The 23,100-nt window shown below is 39.3% G+C and overlaps 1 protein-coding gene and 1 non-coding gene across 5 annotated transcripts in view; one reads left to right on the forward strand and one right to left on the reverse strand.

Moving 5' to 3' along the window:
• Positions 1-23,100, reverse strand: part of FNDC3B (fibronectin type III domain containing 3B) — a 295,396-nt gene that overhangs the window by 225,324 nt on the left and 46,972 nt on the right. For all 4 annotated transcript variants that reach the window (XM_032484331.1, XM_032484312.1, XM_032484336.1 and 1 more), the window contains exon 2: positions 4,827-4,965. In XM_032484331.1, coding sequence (XP_032340222.1) covers positions 4,827-4,941 — 115 coding nt within the window. In that variant the 5' untranslated portion in view covers positions 4,942-4,965. The remainder of the gene's footprint in view (positions 1-4,826; positions 4,966-23,100) is intronic.
• On the forward strand, positions 21,852-21,923 carry TRNAA-GGC. Its single transcript has one exon. It is a non-coding gene; the product is annotated as a tRNA-Ala (tRNA).

Here is a 23,100-nt window from a genome sequence, read left to right on the forward strand (position 1 = left end):
AATTTATATAGCCACACACAAAAATTCAGGTGGAAACCTGACTTTTATACTTTAAGAATAGTATGCAGTTAGGCATATTAAAGGGAGCAAACTTTATTTAGCTGTGTTGATCTACTCAGAGGTAGAATTATACTTGGAGACACAGAGCTACTTTATCTAGAAAACAATAGTTAAAAATAAAGCTGTTTAATTTCACCCCTAGGTATATACCCAAGAGAAATGAAAACATACATCCAGAAATAAATTTGCACACAAATATTCATAAAGGCCAAAAAGAGCGAACAACAATCCAAATGTCCATCAACTGACTAACTGATAAATAAAATGTGGTATTAGCCATACAACAGAGTATTATTTAGCAATAAAAAAGGTAAAAAGTTCAGGTATACCTCACTTTATTGAGCTTTTGCTCTGTTGCACTTCAGAGATACTGTGGTTTTTACAAACTGGAAGTTTAATGCGGCAATCCCATGTGAAGCAAGTCTATCAGTGCCATTTTTCCAACAGTATTTGCTCACTTCGTGTCTCTGTGTCACAGTTTGGTAATTCTTGCAATATTGCAAACTTTTTCATTAGTATTATATTTGTTATGGTGATCTGTGATTAGTGAGCTTTAATGCTACTACTGCAAAAAGATTGCAACTCACTGAAGGCTCAGATGATGGTTAGTATTTTTTTAACAATGTAGTATTTTTAAATTAAGGTATGCACAGTGTTTTTTTAGACATGATATTGTGCACTTAAAAGACTACAGTACAGTGTAAACAGAACTTTTACATGCACTGAGAAACCAAAACCTTCATGTGACTCACTTTACGGTGACACCCACTTCGTTGCGGTGGTCTGGGACTGAACCTGCCGTATCTCAGTTACGCCTGTACTGACACACGACAACATGGATGAGCCTTAAAAGCATTATGCTCAGTCAAAGAAGCCAGACATAAAAGACCACAAATTGTATGATTTCATTTATATAAAATATCCAGAATGGGCAAATTATCTACAGAGATAGAAAGTAGGTTTAGTGGTTGCCTGGAAACTGGGGAGAGAAGGGAACAGAGAGGGACTGCTAGCGGGCTTCCTTTTAGGGTGATAAAATGTTCAAAAACTAACTGTAGTTGTGGTTGCACAATTCGGTGAATATAATCAATTCTGTCAAACTGTACACTTTAAATAAGTAAATTACATAGGCTGTGGATTGTATCTCAATAAATCTCTTAAATAAGGAAATCCGTGAAGTTCCTTCTGTCCATCTTGGGTATTTATTATTGTTGTTCTTGCTCATCTCTTAGTTGATAAATACTTTTTGAAATCATCACTCATAATGAGAATGGCTTTTCATTTTAAGAATAGAATCATCCTTTTCCTGCTACCTACATAAAATAACAAAACATGGTTTCCAACTTAACATGACTTCAGATAATGAAAATTAACAGCATCTCTTTTTTAGAGAGCCAGCACAGAGCAGAGAATCTTGCCAAGGACTCATCTTAATTAAATCCAGAAACCATCAGGACAGAAATCAGGAGGAGGAGGGCTGTGGGGACTGAAGAGCTTTCTCATAACTGTGGTGGTTCTTTTGCATATAAAGAAATGTTTAGAATGTCCTCCACACAGCTGCAAAGTATTAAGAACACTGTAAACACTTACAAGGTAAGCTTCACCATATACACTCCTAACAGAAATGGAGAGGCAGGGCCAGTGGCCAGTGGTTGGCTCCTTACAGTGGTATAATTTGGGAGGTGCAGGTGCCTCTCCCTTAAAATGTCACCCTGGGGTCTGTCGGACGGTGCCTGCAATGTCCATCACTGAAGTCAGCCCTGTGCCTCCGAATGGTCCTTGTTAAGATGAAAAAGTACTGCCTCACAGGGACAGCACAATAAAACCTCAGAAAACATCAGCATAGATAATTTTCTCTGTTGTGTGCCCTGTGTCCCGATCCTTTCACACAAACCCACCTGAGCACCACACTGCGTGTGCTCTTAGGAGCAAGCAGTCAACACGGGCAGATGCCCCAGGCAAGCACTCAGAACTCATGCCGTCCCAGCCTCTCGGGTCCTGTCTTGGATCCTCACTTTCATTTCCTATTCTTCTCGGTGACCACCCCCCACAACTGGCTCTCCCCTTCCCCTACTTCCTCCCTGGTATTTCTCCATCATTTCTGTATTTGCTTGCTCTTCGGGCCTGCCTTCCCCTTGTGCCTTAGCCCAGGCTCCACACACAGGCCCTGAGGACTCTACCAGACGCAGCTCAGCCAAAGCCAAATGTGAGGGCCCAAAGGAAAGAGGGAAGGCTTGAGGGAGTGAGGGAGACACAGAATGGGGACTCGGGGGGCAGAGAGAGACAGAAAACCAGCAGCACACGGGCCACTGCGTAGACCGAGCTCAGGGACACAGAGGCAGCACCAAGGCAAGATAAACCTCGGGCCGCTCCTGCTGAGAGGGGTGTTTCAAACACTCTGCCCACTCAACAACTGCGCCCCGTTCCTGGGAAGTTCAGGGTCCCTGCTAGTCAGCAGCTGGGCTCACACAGCCTATGGATGTCCAGGCTCCCAGCACAGTCAAACACACTCACTCATTAGAAAGACCGGAACACTTCCTCCCGATGGCATTTTTCTAGAGTCAGTGCCCTCCCCATCTGAGAGAGCTTGATATTTGTGACTGTTTACAAAAGACTAATTAAGAAATGTTCCCACTTCTTGGCTTTACAGAAAGCTTCTTGGATGAACATAAAATGTGGTTTTATTTACCAAAATTATTAAACAGGTTCTACTTAAGAGCTGAGGTAGATACACAGAGTAGAAAACACCACGTGGCCTTCTGAGGCGGTCCCAACTTTTCAGTCTTTGCTCATTTCTGGGTACAAAACAGTTTACTTCTGAAGAGAAAATTGGAAAATCCCAAGGGCTCTGTATGTTGGCTTACAAACTACAAAAGGCCAATTTATGCAAAGTGAATTACAGAAATGAGGGAAAAACCATCAACACACAGGAATGGTGCACAACAACAGGGACGGGTGGCCCAGGTCTCCTAGGGACGTGTGTAAACTGGAATCCGGTGACAACATTTGAGAGCCCTTTAGCAGCTTTCCGAGTTTAGTCATATTTAAATATCTTGCGCTTCTTAATCTTTTAATCAGTGAAAAGAAAGGAGATCCAACACCGCCTCTTGAAACCAGCCACGGCACTACTGAGACCTTCCCGTGAGTGGCGGGCGCAGAGTGGGAGAAGGACGACAAGAGGCAAGGACAAAGCACGGACTACGCTTGGGTTTTATCTCAGGTGCAAGCAGGACAGCGATATGATGCATTTATGTTTCCAGAAGAGCAGACTGCTGTGTGGCAAATGCTCTCTGGTGAGGCGAAAGTAAGAGCAGTGAGACCAGGGAGAAGGGCTGTCCTACCCTGGGGAGAGCTGTTGTGGAAATGCAGTGGACGCGGCAAAGCGTGGTTTCAGCAGTGTTCCTGAGAGAAGGTCGACCGGACCTGGTGACAGACTGGAACACAAAGATGAGAAGAAGCAAGTGGAGCCTCCGGAGCTGGAGAGGAACGGAGGTAAGGAAGCAGAGGCTCTGTTTAGAGAATTACTGCTGTAAAGGGGAGCAGAGTATGACGTGGTAACAGGAGGGAAACATGGAGTCAAGGAAGGGGGTCTGGTTTAGTTGGGTGGGCGAGAGGTGTAGTTATTTATGTGCTTAAGGTAAAAGACACTACGATAGGTTGGTGGAAATGAGCCAAGAGAGAGAATCAGGAGTCAGGAAGGGAGATACCCGTACCAGTGGCAGAAAGGGAAGTTTATTCAACTGATAAATATTTATTAAGCACCTATTAGATGTTCTTTGTTCTTAAGAAGTTTACAGTCTAATGCAGGAGAAAGTAATATATATATAATTATAAATAATAATAAATTATATATAAGCCACAAAGTATGATCCAACAGAGGGATACACAATGTATTAATGTACTGTGATGGACAAAGAATGTTAATGTATGACTGGGGTAGGGGGGCAATGTACTAATTTCAAGTAAGTGGCCAATTAACTCATCTGAATTATTAATATATTTTGGGTATATATTTTTCAAGCAACTGTTCCCAATTCTACTTTTCATAAAAATGACATTTATTTAGTACAAGACTGAGGGAACCCAGTTTCAGTAGTCAATTAAAATATGTAAATAATGTTATCAGAGACAATACTTCCATCTCTAATAATTTTTAAAGTCTTACTTACCGCTTAAATTTTTTCCCACGTGCTACAGGAACGACCTCAGGAATAACTTTTCTACTCTGTAATGTTAAGTAACTAGTGACAAAAGAGGTTTATGGAAAGTAAGTATCATCATTTCCTGAGCAGCAGGCCCTACACTTGGAAAGACTGCTCCAGCAGCCGGGGGGGTTTACACATACATGTGCATCTCTTGTTGGGGGTCACCCACTGTGTGAGATCAAAACCCAACCTACCCTCTGGGCATCCTGCTCTGGCCAACCAGGCAAGCCAGTTAAGCACAGTGTCTAACATGAGCAAATGGCAGGTTTTTTCCCCAAAGACTTGTACATATTTTCAAAATGATTCACTTTAAAACCCAGACTTTTTCTTTTTTTGATGTTTCAAGAATACTAACTGGATTAGATAAGATTTGCTTTCTCAAAAACTGTAATTTCTGATAGTCTTAAAAATTATACAGTTATTCTACGATGAAAACCCTTACATCTAGCAAACTATAAAGGTTCAAAATCACAGATCTGTGAATCACAAAATAAAACAACTTCTGGGCTTATGTTTCTCCCTTAGACAATCTGACTTAAATTCCCCTCCTGCTGCACCGACCTGCTGAGCTGCATCTCCATTCACCAAGTGAGGCATCATGGCTACCTCTCCATTCAGCAACGGTGGCAGTTCCAGAGGGATCTGGTCGGTCATCATCATTGTGACGTACATTCATGGAGAATTTCCCTCAACTGGCTTCCTGAAAGAAAAATCACCATTTTTTTAAAAAGGACTCAGAACCCCCAAAATTCACCTGTAACAAGTCAACAATTTAAGTGAACTGTCATGAGGTCAGCTGAAACTCAAATTCTTCCATTTGTGTTATTGTGTTAGGCCCCTAAAAGGGGTGAAGCGAAGGCAAGGAAATAGCCTGAACCAGGAGACCACAGACCTGAGTCTCCAAGTGGCCAACTGAACTCAATGTCCAGTGCCTCAGCTCTGTCATTTACTTATAAATTTTAAAAACATATGAATATATGTTTACACTATTATTCATTATGTTAAAAATGTTAAATTTTAAAAGCATGAATAATAGTAACTCCGCTAACCGCAAGAATCCTTCTGAGAATAAAATGAGGTGGCATTTTGAGGAGGTGAAAGTGTCAAACGAATACTGGTCAGCGGCCAGTGTTTGTTATCATTATCTTTAAGGTAATCATAGAAAATAAGGCCAAAGAGAATGACCTATAAGAACAGTTTATCTTTTTTATTAGGCTCCAAATACTGTTCATAAGCAGTTAATCCAACCAAATACACAAAGGTTAACTACCTACACTGCAACTGCTGCAATTTCTGATCTTGCCATTAATTTGGTAATTAATCATATTCTAAATATCTCTCTCCCATCATTTCCTTGAATTGAATTTAACCTGTTGCACATTTACATCTTTATCCCTTGTGTATATCTTGAGCTTTCCTGCATCTGACAGTACACGACACCTTGTACAGAACAAGGCTGAAACACAGATTCCATTGTTTCCACATAACAAATGATTTTCATTTAAGTATTTAAAACAACACCAAGACCACTTTCACTCCTTAACAGTACTTGCCACGAATATCTAGCTTTTCAATGAAACATCAGGAAAATAACAATAAATTCTTATTTAGAGTTATAATCTGTTCTTTAAGAAGCATACATGGATCCTTCACTTACACCTAAAATTTTTGCCACAAAAAGTTTAACAGCATGGACAAAGAATAAACACACACACACACACACACACACACACACACACACACACATTATTTTAAGTCAGTTCAGAAATAAACTGCCATACAGGTCATTTAAATTTTTTTCTCATTCATAAAAAAGTCCCCCATTCAAAAAAAAATTTGAATACTTTCAAATTCAAGAGTATTTGGTAAATGAATCCTTTAATACTCAGTACCCAAATCAGGCAAAACAGTGGGGCAAATCCTTCAATAATTATCTCTAATTTGTCTCAGGTGTGACAGAAATAAATTATTTCTTCTCATTCTCAAACACCTCCATTCTAAACATTAAACATATCTCCCTTCCACCAATCCCATCCAAAAGAAACTCCTTCCCTGGAAGTATCAAAAGCCGCCCAAGAGATTGTAAACTTTTTCATTGTAAATAGGTAAAATTTTACACTATTCATTATAACCTCATTTGAAGAAATTAATTATTTTAAGCATGAGACAATGAAGTCTTGTCCCTAAGAGGGAAGTACATTCTATAATAACAGGTCTTATAATTCAGTGTTAACAGTACCATCATGCTGTTTTATGAGGCAATTATTCAGTTCCTAAACAAATAAAAGTACAAAACCCAAGGCCAATAGTTTATCCTAATGTAGGAAAGATTCTTCCACAATAAAATTAACGAAGATAACTTCCACTGACACTATCATGACATCGCTGATTGATTCTGAGCAGCACTACTAATGGGTACTAATGTCCATCTCAACTCTACTTCTAATATACTTAATCCTATAGTGCATGAGAAAAGAATGGCTACTTTCCCTCACACTCATGATATTACACAGGTCTATTTCCTAAGTGTAATGCTTTATTTAATATTTCTTCAACACTGCAGGTTGGATAAACAGGGCAGTAATTTACATTAGGGGTCTGAGGATAAAGCATCCAGTGGGAAACAAGCACTCCTGTGCTCACATCCACCTTGTCCTCTCTCTTCCCTAAAGAGTTACAAGACGCTTGTTGGTGAGCTTATGGAGATATGGCTCTGTCCTCCCCCCTCTCCTCTGCCGAAGTAGTGAGCACTGAAGTCTTCTCCCATATGGAATGGTCCTGGTGATGTCACAGACAAGCATAAAGATGGAACCTGCTCTCTCTTTTTTCACCCAAAAAATCAGAAGAGTAAACTGATTTTCCAGGGCCTGCCTCTAGGTCCTTCCATCAGGACAGAGTAGTAAATAATGACACAGGTTTAGGGGACTCAGGGGCTGAGGGGGAAGAAGGATGAAGGTCCTTAGGACCTGCTCTGGGCTGAAGCTATTTAAGTCCCATGTGGTCCAAGTCAGCTAACTGAAGTTTTCGATATTGGGGTCTGAGACTCAAATCCAGTTAACAGTGCTATTTTGTTTCTATTTTTTGTTGTTTCAGGGTCAGCGGGGGGAGACACACACAGGTACTGGCAGGAGGATATAACTGCGATCTTGTATAAAATTCAGGCACCCCTGGTTGCCCGTCCCTAATGCCAAAGAATGTCTCAACACCAACATTATGTCTAACACTGACAATCCCAATTTAAGAAACCTCTGGTTGGCAGCGTAGTAAACAACTAGTAAACAACAGGACTTGCGATCAACAAAACAGCAATCCAGCCCGGCTAGGTAGCACTCTTAAGCACAGGTGTCAAGTCCAAATTGTAGAGTTAAACCCCAATTCCAAGTGTGGGATAAAAGGACAGACCCCTGGTCCACAAACGTCTCACGGGTGTAGGATGAGATAGCATGGGGCCTGTATGTAGTAGCAAAAACCCCAAAGAAGCCAAATCCACTGGCACAAAGAGATCATTTCATTTGCTTCTGAAAACTGTAAAGGCAACTTGAGTAATGCAGCTATTCTATACAGAAAAAGATGCCTGAATCCTGTATTTTTACTACTAGCTGATGGATTATCCATCTCACAGATGTGCTGTGGTTGCTGCAGATTAACGGGAGGGGAGCAAGGGAGGTGAAGATGGGGGGAACTGCACATTAAAAAGTGAACTGTATGTACAGTCACTCCTTAGACAGCATACAGTGGAGATTTATGAACATCATACACTCCTGGTGTTTCAACTCAACCACTTTTAATCACGGAGAAAAATGGAAGAATGAACAAAGTCAACCCTGCCACAGAATCTCACTTCTCATAACCGAAGTTGTTCATCCTCTTTCCGTAGGCCACCATCTTGCTAAAATCCAAGGCCTACCTTCTAATCCCTAAGAGTTTCACCAAAGGTAAACTAGACTTCATCCTGACTGGAATGCAAGGTAAGAGACTGATCTAGATGGGTGATTCACGCAGCCAACAATGTTTAAATATCCCTTTCTACACTCCATGTACATACATAGGATACATCTATTTGCCTGGAATGCAACGGACATACAGAAAGAGCAATCAATTATCTCTAGCCAAAATAACGCACAGCTATTTAACAAGGCAACTGCCTGCCAACCCGTCCTTAAATTATCATAGAACAGGAAGAATTTAGTGCCGTGGACTACAAAAAGGACAAGAGAAAAGGCAGGAAGTATTACAAAAGAATGAAAACCGTAGATGCAAAACATAGTTTAGGATACAAAGAAGTATGTACTATGGCTATTACCATATTTTGGGTTAATCTCTAGTGATGGAGGAGGTTGAGAGGGAGAGTAATGACTTTTCCAACTACAAATGGGAAGTCAAATGATCAGGTTGTAAATTGGGAAAACCACTCAGCCCCTAACTACTGACAGTTAAAGAAGGTTAAGTTGGGCCAAGAGACTTGGGAAGGCTTGCCATGAATCAATCATTTAATGGTGACAGCTTCCCAAAAGTGAGTCTCCTGTTTTGGCTGGTAACCCACACAAAATTACACGTGTACTCAACTTAAACAGGTACGCCTCAGCCCCACTGCTCTGGGGAGACCTGGAGAATGTGACATGCCTAAGAAAGCCGATGGAACTTTTAAAATGAAATTAAAAGGATGAAGCAATGAATGTGGAAAGCTTACTATGCAAACAGTTAACTTTAAGGATCAAAGATTTTATTTATAATGCCTGTGGGTGGAAAGTACACATTTTTCCACTGCATTATAGAGCAGGCAGGCCATAACTTAATTTTTTCATAGGGGCGTAGGGTCATTACTGTGTCACTACTAAACAATACTGTGTTTAGTCACAAAGTGATGTACTAGGGAATTACTGCAGCATTTTGACCTTACGTATTTGAGAAATTCACTGTTCCTTTGAGTTTAATTTCTATGTTTTCTTCTCCACTCCTCATTAGGCCATATCAAAAACCACACCCCCTCAAATCTGAGCACCAAATCCTGAATTTGCTGTCTTACATCTTCCTTGGGCTGGGAAGCCAGATTACTATATACACACACAGAGGAGCAGCCTCTGGGGCCTCTGTACCATCTTCCCTGGCCACTTGCTGATTATCAGCTGGGAGGGAAGCTGAGCAGGCCAGATGTGTTATCTCTGGATAGCTGGGCTGGAACTGTTTCTCGTTTCAGTCAGAAAGTCTCATGAGAAATCACCCTGACAAAATCCTCATTATCCCAGTCTGGGTTACTTCTCCCCGAGACAGATGTGTATCTGACGGGGCCAAAGCTATCACAGAACTCATGCATTTTATTCAAGGCTGTACTACATCCACACCATCCCTCTCACACACAACAGAGTTCTTGCAATGAATCCATTCTTTAGACCACTACCCTTTACAAATAGAGAATAAATATGCTGCGAAAACTAATCCAAATAAACCAATGGAAAACAGATGATCTCTACTACAATGCTTTTTTCGAATCCTCTAAACTTTTTTCTCACGTGGAGCGCCAAGGTTTCACCCCTATTCTTTTTATTCTTACCCATACTTCCATTTCAAAGAATTTGGTGACAACCACAGGCCCTCACAACCTCTCCCCCTAACCACACATCCTAACACTAAAACCACAAGTGCTTCATGCCCAGTCAGCTCTGTTCTTCTGATCGACAGGGAAGGGGTGCCACAGTGAGCACTTGTGGTTAACTTCCCTCTCTCCTGAGAGCAACTCGTTTGTTACCTTCATTACCTGCTAGCAAGCCCAGCATTACTAAAGAACTTCTACACTAATGCAGGGGAGGGGGCTAGGCACTCTGAATAACAAAACGAACAGATCCTCACTGTTAGTAAGACATTTAATTCCACCCAAACATGCCCGCAAAGCTTTTACAGAACATCTTATTTTAAAAGAATATTACAAAGGGTCTTCAGTTTTTACATGACTCTAGGCAAGTAGATTATTACTTTTTCCTCTTATTTTGCTTCCCTACTCCAAGTCTAAAAGGGTTTTCCATAGTATTTTGGCCCAGCCTATACCAAGAAACATACTGGCCAATTTCATAAATATCCTGTTTCTCAGGAGAGAACCACAGATCCATTTCCAAAGGTCAGAGAAAGCAATTATATACTAGGAAGAATTTCTAACTTGAAAAAACCAAAGCCTTAATCACTGCTGGGAGAGTTTTAAGTCTGTGGACCCGGCCTTCAAATTAGTAACAAAATGTCCTGGTCTTCACTCCATGGGCCGATGACCCAAATTTCCTTACATTAATTCAAGATGTGAGTTAGCAGTACAGTACACAAATTAGTTTCAGATGACAAGAGAAAAAGAAACTAACAGCACCAAAAGGAACAAAGTATAACCATCAGAGCCAAATGAGGTGGCCCGGCTGGGTGAAAAGAGATGGACTTCCTCAGTTAAACCTCAGGCCAGCGCTGGGGCAGGCCCCCAGGCTCACTTCATCTATACTCTGATGAAGCTTTTGACTGACTTCTAAACTATCCCATGGAAGTATGTAAAAAAGTAAATGCAGTATGAGAACCAATAAATGTGTGTCAGTTATACCTCAATTAAAAAAAAAGGCACATTATCAGTTTTAACTTTCTGTTTTCATCCTGCAATTCAAATGCACTTTCAGAAACAAAATAAGTTTTTGGATGAATGGGATATGGATAGAAACCCATCAATTATAGAGACCTATAAAGCAACTAAGTAAGTAAATAATCAAATAATAATCATTTTCAGAATTCATACCACTAAAGTTGTGATTCCATAAAGCTTGTATCTTTTCCAATAAAATATACATTAACCAATCACCATCAAGTAATCTAAACAGCATGTAAACATTTTGCTTGCTACATGATTGTTCTGCAGTCTGAGAAAAATATTCTCATGGGCACATTAGTAAAATCAGAGCTTGATTCATACTGCAAGAAAAGTGCCTTCTCTACTGAAAAGGCTAAATGATTTCTAATAGTAAAAATCTATTGTGGACCAGGTTTCAGAAAATTATCCCAAACATATCAGAAACGTTCCAGCCATTTTTTTTAAATAGTAATAAAGACAAGAAAATTTTCCTAATTCACTAAGGCAAGAAAAAACTCATCAGTAGTCAAAATGAAAAAAAGATAAACACTGAATCACAAAAAAACAAACCAAAAAAACCCAGGAGCTTTTGTCTTGCTGTGATGTGTTTGGGCCAGATGGATTTGAGAGGTTACTAAGAAATTGCTGTCTCTTTTAATACAATACAATTATCAGCTAGCTAATGTTTTATGAGTGTTACAAGTTTTCAAATGGCCTCCAATATAAAACCTACACCTACTAAAACTTAAATTATGACAAACATTTGTGCAGTTGATTTACACTTGTTTATGCCACGACTAGAGTAAAAAAGAAAAATCTTAAAAAGTCAAAATTTGGCAGAGAATCATATAGCATAGAAAAAAGAAACAAAGAAAAACTGCTTTCATGGACTTCCTTCTCATACAGGTGGCTGTTAGGTGTGCGTATGCCCTCAGTCACTAGGACTGACCACTTCCAAATGTGTGGTCTACCATTCTGAACTTTATCAGCAAGATTTAGAAAGACAAAGAGGGAGGGAGGAGGAAGGGAAAGAGAGAAATGTTGAGAAAGGAGAGAAGAAAAAAGAAAACAAGCTTTTAAAAAGTTATTTATACATATTCCTACAACTAATGAGATTATCAAAGAAAGTATCATTTGCTATTTTATTTTCCTCATCAGAAAAACCTCTTACCTCCCTGCTTCATTCTGGTTTTGAAAGGTAAACCCCTCGACTGATATTTCAAGACCTAGAAACTCTCAAAACATTTCTAGCCTTCTGGGCAAAACTAGAAACAGCTTTCTGATAGTTACTATGGAAACACCAACAGCATCAATAGAAAGAAAAAAATGATTAAAACAAAATAGAAACACTGTGCAACCTCCTTTACCTCTGAAATTGAGAAAACTCTGCTCATCCATCAACACACATCAGATTGTTTTTATCACGTCCCTGCTGCTATAAAAGCAGGGCTTTTCTTTCCCTTCTGGTAACACTAAGCCAGTGGCCGCAGCGCTGGCTCTGACCATGCGGAATGAGCACATGGCCATGAAACCTGATGTGGGGCACTGCCATTGGACAGGAGAAGGCTGGGGTGGTTTTAGTGCTTCTCCTTGTACCCTCTCTCCTGCACACTCTGGGCAACCATGAGGAAAGGTACTTGTACAAGCAAACACTCTCCTTTACTTTTTCTAAAATCAAATGAAATTGTGCCCTGAAAAGGATACGGAGAGAAACTAAGGATTTTTATTAGAACTGTTCACAGCCCCTTCACTAAAAACTGTTCAAAGGACCAGTATATTAAAGTAAGAAAGTACCAGAGAGACCCCAAACTGAGTTCTGGAAAACATGAGTTCTAATTTGAGGGTTGGCAATAATTAGCTCTGAATTTGGGCAATTAATTTCTTCTTTTACAAAATGACAAGATTATAGATTCACCTTTAAGGTTCCTTTTTGCTCTTAACCGACTATGTTTCAAAATAACATTGCCTACTGTGTTTACTTCATACAGATTAAATGAAATCTAAAAGGAGGTTTACGCAAGTCTAAAAAGGTTTACTCAAACTCTAAAAACCTGTTAATTTCTCTCTTTTACATGAGTATAATCTGAGCCTTCTGCATGAAAGGAAGAATCTAAGTAAAATGTTAAAAAAAAATGTATTGACTAAATAGGGATAGTAATCACTGTGTTTTTATGCCAATGAAATCTAATTTTACAGCTGAGCTCTGCACAGCTGTGGAAGAAAGGCTCTTGCCACGGCTTGCCACTTGAATGAAAGAAGGAGTGGTGATAACTGTTCATGCAGAAAAACCTCTTGAGACATGAGCAGTACCTGGAGGTATGCACCCAGCTGGTTGGTTGAGGCACAAACAGTCTGGAATTTGTCTTCTTGTCTGATACGGGTTCATTAGTGAAGTTAAATCACAGTTGTCTGAAAAAGTTCTTAAGCTTAAAAACATTCTTGCTTTTTGCATCCAGTTATAAACACAGGAGAATTAAGTGGCAACGTTTAAATCCTCAGAGAAATCCTGTGAAATGGGGTTTAGACTAAAAACACCACCACCACTGCTGCCACAGATTAAAACAAATAACAATAAATGTTTCAAGTAACAAAATAAAAGAACTTCCACTGTGCTCCAGAGACCAAGGAGGATGCCAGGTAGTCCAACGTACAGGCCCTGCCTTCAAGAATAAATAGATTTTTTTTTTAAACTTGGCAAAGCATAGTCATGCCTGAATTCCAGACTACCAGATCTGGAAGGCACAATTTTCTAAGAAGAAAAAAAGAAAAACTATATATCCAAGGATTATATGTAATCTGAGGCTGCTTTTATAATTTTCCATGAATATACAGAGACTGGTTGCTTCTGCAGCCCCATTAATGTAACCCAAATTTTTAAGGAAACAAAAACTAAAGGAAAAAAATTACATCACTGTACAGACACAATCTCTGGACCTCAGATCCACATCCACATGTAAACAGCTCAGTTCTGCAAATATTAACTAAAAAGGAAAGGGGGCCCAACTACAAGTTTACCAACCAAAGGTCCATTTGCTCTGTTCGTTGTTTTTAAACAATATGTAAAGAAGTCAGCAGACACAGACATTTTTATTAGAACACCTAGACTCTGGGTACACACAGCACAACAGATCTCACACCCCTCTCTCAGGTCCCAAGGATGGCAGTCTAGCATCTACAAAGAAACATTCCAAAGCTGTGAGCCCTTATTTTCACACATACACAAGCTAGCTAGCTTTGTCACATACTTTATCCAAAGATGAGAATACCTGAAAATATTTATTTTCAGTGAGATTTCGAATTGTGTGGTTGTTTCCTTAGATCTTTTTCTATAGGAAGTTGAGAGAAAGTCTAGAAAACTGCAGTCCAAGAATGGGAAAAGTCACTCCTAAAGCCCCCCTCCAGCTCTAAGCCTTTCCACCTCCGAACCAATTTACCTCCAAGCAGCTCGGGCCAGAGGCAGAGAGATGAGATGGGGAGTCAGAAGACATGTTCACCTTCCTAGCAAGAGCAGCTCACCTCTCACCCAGCCCTCGGGCACTGCCACCTGCCTGGAAGCCCCACAGCACTTTGTCCTGCTGCTGGTCAGGGTTATGGCTCAAAATGGGCCTGCAACAGGCCCTCTGGGTCTCAGTTTCTTCATCTGCAATGTGGGTGTTTTAAGCCAACTGCTAGATTCCCCTCTACTGAAATCCAAAATGCATTTTATTACTCTGTCTTAAGAGATCTACTGTGAATTAAATTCACATTTGTGCAACTACTTGTGTACTTAACAGCCATGCATAACACCCTTTATTTGGGGGGTGAGGGGAGGAGGAATGTGTTGCCAAATCAAGTAACTGCTTAGCATACACAAGGTCCTGGGTTCAATCCCCAGGACCTCTGAGACAGGAGGAAAGGGCACAACCACTGAAGGAATGACACAGCAATTGAGGACAGGACAAACTGGTTAGAACCAAGATGGCAGAAGATTCAATTTTCAGTAGACCTTGAGCCTCATGGCACATCCACGGGTGCCGTGACAGTTCCGAGGCTGACCATAAAAGGTCAAAAGGTGGGTGAGGGCCCAGTTCCTGGAAATCCCTGCTCCTTTCCCAAAGCAGTTGGAATGATCTCCTACTTGTTAGCATATAAAGTTACCAAGCCCATAAAATCTAACAACTCTGCACCTTGTGGTAGCTCTCTCTTGCCTTCGGAGACTGCCCATGCTCTCTGTCTATGGAGTGTGCATCTCTCTAAATAAACTTGCTTTCACTTTACTATGCCTTGCTCTTGAATTCTTTCCTGCGCGAGGCAAGAACCTATTCTTCGGCAGCACCTCCATTTAAAAAAAAAAAAGTCAATGCTCTCTGAAGGAACTGATTATAACATCTAAGAATCTGGCAACAAAACATAGAAGTGGAAAGGCTGATGAAAAATTCATAGGTTAGTGAATTTTAAAAATTAGATAAAACAAGCACATAGTACAAAATTCAAAAGATAACTTTCAAAGACAGCTAAAGTACATTTCTCTCCTATCCAGTCCCCAGTTCCCTGTACGCAGAGGCAACAACTGTGAGTTTTTGGTGTATCCTTACCAACATACAAATTTAATGATTTTTAAAACATTTTTTAAAGCTGCTTAGGGAAGGTTAAGCAAGACTACTGTATTATCATGTAGTCCAGATGGTTAAAAATGAGGGAGAAAAAGAAACCAGCAGAAACCAAACTATAAACTACTAACATTATATCCTCCATGGTGATTTGCACTGAGCTGCGCCATGATTAAACACAAAAGCCAAAGTACTTCACAGAGGAGGGCAGCTAAGCAAGTTACTGATGAGAGACTCAGAACAAGGTGTCTTGGTACAAAGGGTTTCAAGACTCTATTATTTTCAGTATCCCAAAAGAAGGACTTAAGCTGAAATGAACCTTCTAAAATAGCATCAAACAAAAGGACATGACCAAAGATAATCATCCATTCTTTTAACAAATGTTTATTGGGCATGATCATGTGCCAGGGACTGTACCAGAATTGGTGGATTCTAGGAAACAAAAGCGTGAGATTAAATAGCATTACACTGAAATGTTATATTCTATAACCCAAGTCCATGTTGGACACTTCTGACAAAACCAGTCAACAGACCTCCGTGCTCTAAGAAACCTTTCATCTGAGATAAGCACCAATGTCTAAATTTGGCTTCCCAGCTGTGGCATCTTTTCTAGTCTTAAGTGTTCCGTAAGATGAATTTGTCTTCAAAGCACACTCCCTTCCTCAATCTTCATTTCTGATTTGTCAGTAGGATACTAAAATGGTTTCTTTAATCAGTCCATATAGAATTCAATCGTGTTTACTCAACAAATTCAGTTTTGTTGAATTGAATAGATGTTATAAAACACTTATTACAAGGAAGAGCTCGGAAGCTGTTAACTTCAGCACAGTGGAAGCATCAATGATGTTTTATTCAGTTATACTTAATATGTATTTCAAAGATTTCTGACATTCCATTAGTCATTTCAGATGTTGGTTCAAATATTTTTTTCCAAAAAAATCTGAGTCTTTCCTCTACCCCTATGTGGGGGAGGGTGGAGAAATCAATGAGAACAGTATATGATACACTGAAGATCAGTTTAAAAGCAAGTTTTTTAAAACAAGTTATTTCTTAAAGCATCACTACAACTGATGACATTCTCATAAGCAGTTCTGTATTTCACCTAATATGACTGAACACAAAGCAAATACCAGGTGTTCCTTAGAATGCATAAGGTACTGAAACAGAAAATTCGCATGAAGTAACAACACTCACGAAGAAACAAATTAGCAGGTGCAAAGACACATGAAAGGGAACATCTATTTACTACTTCAGATTTTAGTCCATTACAATAAAAATTTAACATGAGCAAACACTTTAATCCAGACTAATATTTTTGAAAATACAAAAATGTGGAATTCTTCGGAAAAAAACATTTTCTTTCCATTAAAGAAAAAGCCTGTCACGTACCACAGAGCACCAAGGAGATTTCTCTTAATAGATGAAATGATAGTTAGTGTATAATGCCTTATATGCAAATAGATGAATCTAAATGTTTCAAAGCATGGTACTTGCCTATATTTTAAACACTCCCTATGAATAATGATGACATCACTAATTACACTAATATAATTTGTTAAAAAATGTAAGGGGGTTGCCTTCATTTATTTAATAAATACTTCTTTAGGTTCTGCTCTGTGCAAGACACTCTTTTGTGCTGAAATCATTCAAATTCTATACTTAAGGAGTTCACTAACAGACTTTAAAATCTTCCCAGAAAAATAGTTTAAAATTTCAATTCTAATACAAAATGTGTGTTTCCAAGTCAATTTTCATATTTCTCCTCATGCGAAAGCATTAAAGACACAAAACATTTTTCAGTTAATACTACTGAAGAACTCAGAAGCATAAGATTTAAAAAGACAAATAACATTTTAGGATTATTAATAGTTATGACCTCATGAACCCCATTAAAAAGGTCTCAGGAATGCCCAAGGGTCCCCCAAACCACACTTTGACAACCACTGCTCCACACCAAGCAGCTTAGATGTAAAAATACAAGAAAAATTTAAATTCACTTTCTAGTAGACAAAGACTGCTGTCTTTATTTTATACTCTGCACATCCACAATTCACCTGGCAGCGTCTGAATAAAGAACAAATGAATCCAAATGAAAAGGTATCCAAATTCTAGCATGAATTTTTCTTTCCAGGAGTTTATGTTACACTCTTTAAAGCACTATGGGGGAAAATTTATTTGGTAAAATCTTGAGAGAAGAGCAGCAGGCTGGAGGGATAAGAAAATGGATGTTGGGGACCAGGTACTCCCCTGCTGGGAATGTCAACAAACACTAAGAGACAGGGTGGGACCTGACCCCAATAAATCCAGGCCCATTCGATGGCGATTCCATTCAATCTCTCAAGTAATCATACACATGCCTGGATTCAAAGCAAATGATCGATTCCAAGGAAATAAGGACAAGTAATTTTGTGTTGCCATTCCCGAGAAAGTCTCTTATCTGCTCTGACCTCTAGACCTTCATTTACTGCTCAACGAACCCATCCCAAATCTGGAGATGATTTGATCTAGTATTTTCTAAGGTCACTACTTTATTTTCTTTTGCCAAAGCCTGTTATGTCTTTGATCAGAGAACCCCAAAGGAGTTTTTTGAGGCATAAGGTAACTCTGAAAATGAGAACCTAAGTTTATAGACAGAACAGTTAGCAAGATGGTGACATTCATTTCCTGGAGCAACAAATTAGCAAAATCAAAATATGCCACAGCTAATTGATTTGCATTCAGCACACACACTGTTAGATAAGAGGCCTCCCTTTTATTTTTAAAAATAGATTTAACAAGAATATTAATTTTCCACTGGCCACTATAAATAAATGGAACTACAGAATCTTTCTTTGCAAGGGCGTTCTGGCCAGTCGCCGTGAGCCTGACCCCAAGCAGAATGTATATTTACATTGCCAAGAGGCAGCATTGTGTGCTGGTGGGAAACCACTTCTCACAAACCTCCCATTCAGCGGGGGCGTCCACAATAGGTGCTCACAAAGGAAGCAGGCCTCGCTAAGAGCACCTCCGACGGTTCCAGGGAGAACTTTCCAAGGCTCAGGACAGAGAACTACTGCCAATGCCACGTTCACAGGCCCCAGCTGCCTACACTTCAGGGTCGACAAAGCTCGGTGTTGCCCACAATCATTCCCCCAGTCCCTCCCCAGGTGAAAGGGAAACGGTCAACAGCTCCATTTCAGTTCTTGAGCTAATCTCTCAGGGTGTCGCTTTGTTTCAAAAAGAATCATAAGGCCACAGCATTTTTCCTCAAATAAACTGGAAAATACTCCAAAGAAGCTATTGCTTTTCAAAACTAATGAAAGGTGTTAGTATTGACTATGCAATTTAAAAAAATCAAAACTTCAACAGTCACTTCAATCTCTACTGAAAATTATAATTCCTTAAACACTGACCATTTTGCTTAACTGCAAAGCAAAAAAAAATTATTATTTTAACTTCTCAAATAGGAAAGTGGACATTATCAGCAGATCAACGACTTCTGCACAAATATGTGAGGAAATAAAGGTGACCACACATGCCATTAAATCAATCAGCTGCTGGTTGAAAAATCCAATTAATAAGTAAGTTCTGTCAATTCAATACTACACTACTAAACTACCAGTTTGACTTTTTCCTCTCTACCTAAGCTTTTACAAAACACAACCAGGTTCTTTCAAAATGTTGATTAAATTCTCACTAACCCAGTTTCTTGACCTATAAAAGAGAGGTAACAGTTGCTTCCTGCAGAAATATTCTTAGACTATTAAATAACTTAATGAAAATGGGCAATGAGCAACTCCTCTGGCTTATTTTTCTCATTTCTCTAATTACAGGACTAGACTCCAAGATCAAGGATCCTTCCAGCATTAATGATCTATCAATCTGAACATAGCAACAAACAACATCACAGTTAACACATATGTCTCAAGGGTTTATTGGATGTCTAATACTTAAGGCAGCCACTGTAAAATAAAAGCTAGCTGCACCCACCCCAACTACAAATAATACCACTTAACTAGCTTCAGGAAGTCACTACTGCAATATAGAAACAGTAAACCGTAAGTATCACAAGGAAATGCTCACAACACAATAGTTAGTGAAATGTACACAGAGCATATATGTACATATAATTGTTCACAAGACTGAAATGAAATAGAACCAAAATGTTAACTATGGTTAACCTACGGAAAATGAAATGAGTAAGTTACATTTTTTTCTTTTGTAATTACTATATTTTTTAAAGCATCCTACAATGAGCATCTCTAATTTTTATAATAGTAATAGTTGACTTTTAAAAACCCATAAAATTCAATCCACTTTGCACCATGTGACTTTAAATTTTTGTTATGAAATACTTCCAAACTATTGTACAACATAAGGTAAAGCTCTAAAGGATACGGATCCACGTCCCACACAGCTACTTCCACCACTCACCCCGAATATGGGACACTACGATGCAAGAACATCTGCTGGGTAAGTAACAGGCTTGGTAACATTTACAAAACCAGCCCTCAGGTCATGCTTGCTGAGTAATCTCTAGATTAGGCATGCTCACTAGGACCAACCCAGTTTTTTTTTAAAGGGAGGAGGGGAAAGGCAGGTTCCCCAGCCTTACTTTTTTTAGATAACAAGCACTCTCAAAAATCCTCTTTGAGCTGCCAAAATAAATCGAACTTTCTAGGTGGAGAACTCTCTGTCAATCAAATGAGACTCGGCAAAGATAAACTAATAATAGAAATCTGTTACATACTTACTTAGCTGTGCTAACCATGCTAGTCCCTAACCAACACAAAGGACTTCAAAAACTCCAGCTATGAAAAGTACAGGGTGGAGTTAGAGTTCCCTCAGGGTTGGCAGGCCTCATTCTCAGTGGAAAAGTAACTACCCACTCATATTCGTGGTTTCTTTCCATCCCACCCTCTCTCATCCGAAACCTTCTAAAAATATTTGTCCCATATTTTAATTCCCACACCCCAAATATTATAACATATAATACATGTTCACTCTAAGAATCTGGAAAAACAGAAAAGCAGGAAGAAAGTTTCAAGTATTCATAGTCACATCACCCAGAAACATCCACCATTATGTATGCTGTGATGTTTCATTTGTTTCTTCCCACATGAAATCTGCAGTTAGAGGGGAGAGAGTTTACACAATACAGATCTGCCTATCTTTTATTTTTGATATTTCATATTTATGACAACACAAATGACTTTTCAAAAGTTAACAAGAACTAGTTCCTAAGTGACATTTTCAGAAAAAAGTAGCAAAATCTTCAGGGTTCTTGACCTTGGCACATAAACAGGGGACCAGGGAATACATGACATTCAGCTGAGATGACCAATGTGCATCTTCCTATATGATAGATACCAGGTTATAGTGACAAAATACTCTTAGATTGTGTGCAAGTATGTAAACAGAATTAGGAACTGAAGCGTCCCCACAAGTTACTATTAATTTAATTCTTTGTTTCTATTTGTATATGTATATGTTTCTAAAAAGTAGTTTTACTTTCTATTTCTTAAGAGTTATAGGCTGTTTTATGTTAACTGTTCACAATACTTCCTTCCCAACTATAAACTTACCCTTTCCTCTCATCAGAATATGTACACCAAGAATCAAGGTTGATGGCACTTTGGCCCAAAACACTTAAACCTTAGCATCTAGGTGTACTGCTGCCAGTAAAGTTATTAACAGAAACCAGACTGGCAAATTATATAATGTGACCTAAAATATCTCAGTATAAAGTATATCACAACATAAAATAGTGAAAAGTTGGAAGCTATCTCATCCATGCAATGGAAGACTATGCTACCAATTTTAAAAGCTGTTGAAATCGATCTGCCAACAAAGGAAGAGGTACACAGCACACAGTTTAAATAGGAAATAAAACAGAGGAATAACAGGTTAACAAACAGAAGGTCTACACTGTAGTCTTATTTCTGCAAAACTAGGAATATGTTTATTTTTCACACAGAACAAAAATAGAAGAAAATACACCAAAGTGTTCACATTGTTTATGGTGAGGTAGGCAGGATGAAGGATTTTTTATCAATATGTCCTGATTTTTTTTTTTTTTTGGTGATTTTTTGTTAGGGGAAAAAATGCATACAGAATGGGGAGCATCTTAAAACCAATCTCATCATATCTGTCAAATAATCTAATGAAAAAAATGAGAATCTAGTGGATAATGGATCACTAGTCAATGATAATCCTATTATACAAACACCTACTACTTCCTGATAAGAGTCACTGATTGTGGCAGCCCCATCTTCTAAATCTGTGCAATAGCTCGCAGGTATGGTTTCCTCGTCACCCAGGCACAGCTGAGCTGACTAGCAGCGATGACAACTCACTCCTAGAAGCTATTTTCAGTTTCAAGATATATCAGAGAATCCCGAACCTAAAAAGGAACTTTGAGGGGACGGGGGTGTAGCTCAGTGGTAGAGCACATGCCTGGCACTCATGAGGTCCTGGATTCAATTCCCAGCGCCTCCGTTAAGGGAAAAAAATAAAATTGAAAATAAAAAAAAAAATAGAATACATAAAAAGAAATCTCAAAAAGTTCAGTTCTGACACAGGTTTGCACAGTATCTAAACATCCCTACTTGACCAGAGGCTTCAAAATATCATAACCCAGCATTTTTTTTTTATTATTCTATACCCTTCAGTTAGTTATCCCGGATTTCCTCTCTCAAACAGTCCATAAAAACACTATTTAGAATAACAGGATGATAGGAATAGATAAGGTCAGAATTAGACATAACTGTGTCTGAGTCAGTTAAAAATATAGTGTTGACTATTTTAAAATCACAGCCATTGAAAAGAGTCTTCCTTTAATAAAGTCTGTTACCTCTAACCCTGTCTATTACCACTACCAGCAGGAGCAGCGCCCTAGTTCAGGAATTGAATCAAATGACTTCTAGATTCCAAACCAACTTATCCTGCCTACTAACCCTCTCTGCCATCCTTCGTCCACTCATCCCTGAGCATAGACCACGTAATACCTTCCAGAACGTCACTTCCACTTGGCCACTACCCAGTCTCACACAAACCAGCCCTTCTTCACACAGAGACTAGGGTACCGCTCATGAGAGATGTGCACAAGGGACTGCGCACTGCGGAAGCAGGAGCTCTGCTGACGTGACTGCGCCGGTCAGTGTTTCTCCAGGTGTGGTGCAGGAACTTCTGCAGCACGGTCAGGTGGGGCACTTGTTCAGAAATGCACACTCCTCACAAATGTTCTAGCAGCATTATTCATAAAAGCCAAAAGAAGAGAAACCACCCGAACATCTATCAACTCTAGAATAAACCATACGTGGTATACGCATACAGGGGAAAGTTATTCAGCAATAAAAAGGAATGAAGAACTAACCCGAGAGCGTAACAATTTTCCAAGGTTCATACATTTTCTAAGTGAAAACGCCAGTCACAAAAGGCCATATGATTTCCTTTTCATGAAATGTCCGGAATAGGTGAATTTTTAGAGACAGAAAGTAGACTCCTGGGTGCCTGGGGCTGGCTAGGTGTGGGAGTGGGGTGGGAAGTGAGTGCTATTAGGTAGCACGAGGTTTCTTTTAGAAGGTACAGAGTGTTCTAGAATTTGATAGTGGTGATGGCTGTACAACCTTGTGATTATGCTAAAAAAAAAATACTGAATTTTACATCATAGATG

This window comes from Camelus ferus, chromosome 1 (assembly GCF_009834535.1).
Source record: "Camelus ferus isolate YT-003-E chromosome 1, BCGSAC_Cfer_1.0, whole genome shotgun sequence".
NCBI classification, from domain to species: Eukaryota; Metazoa; Chordata; class Mammalia; order Artiodactyla; family Camelidae; genus Camelus; species Camelus ferus.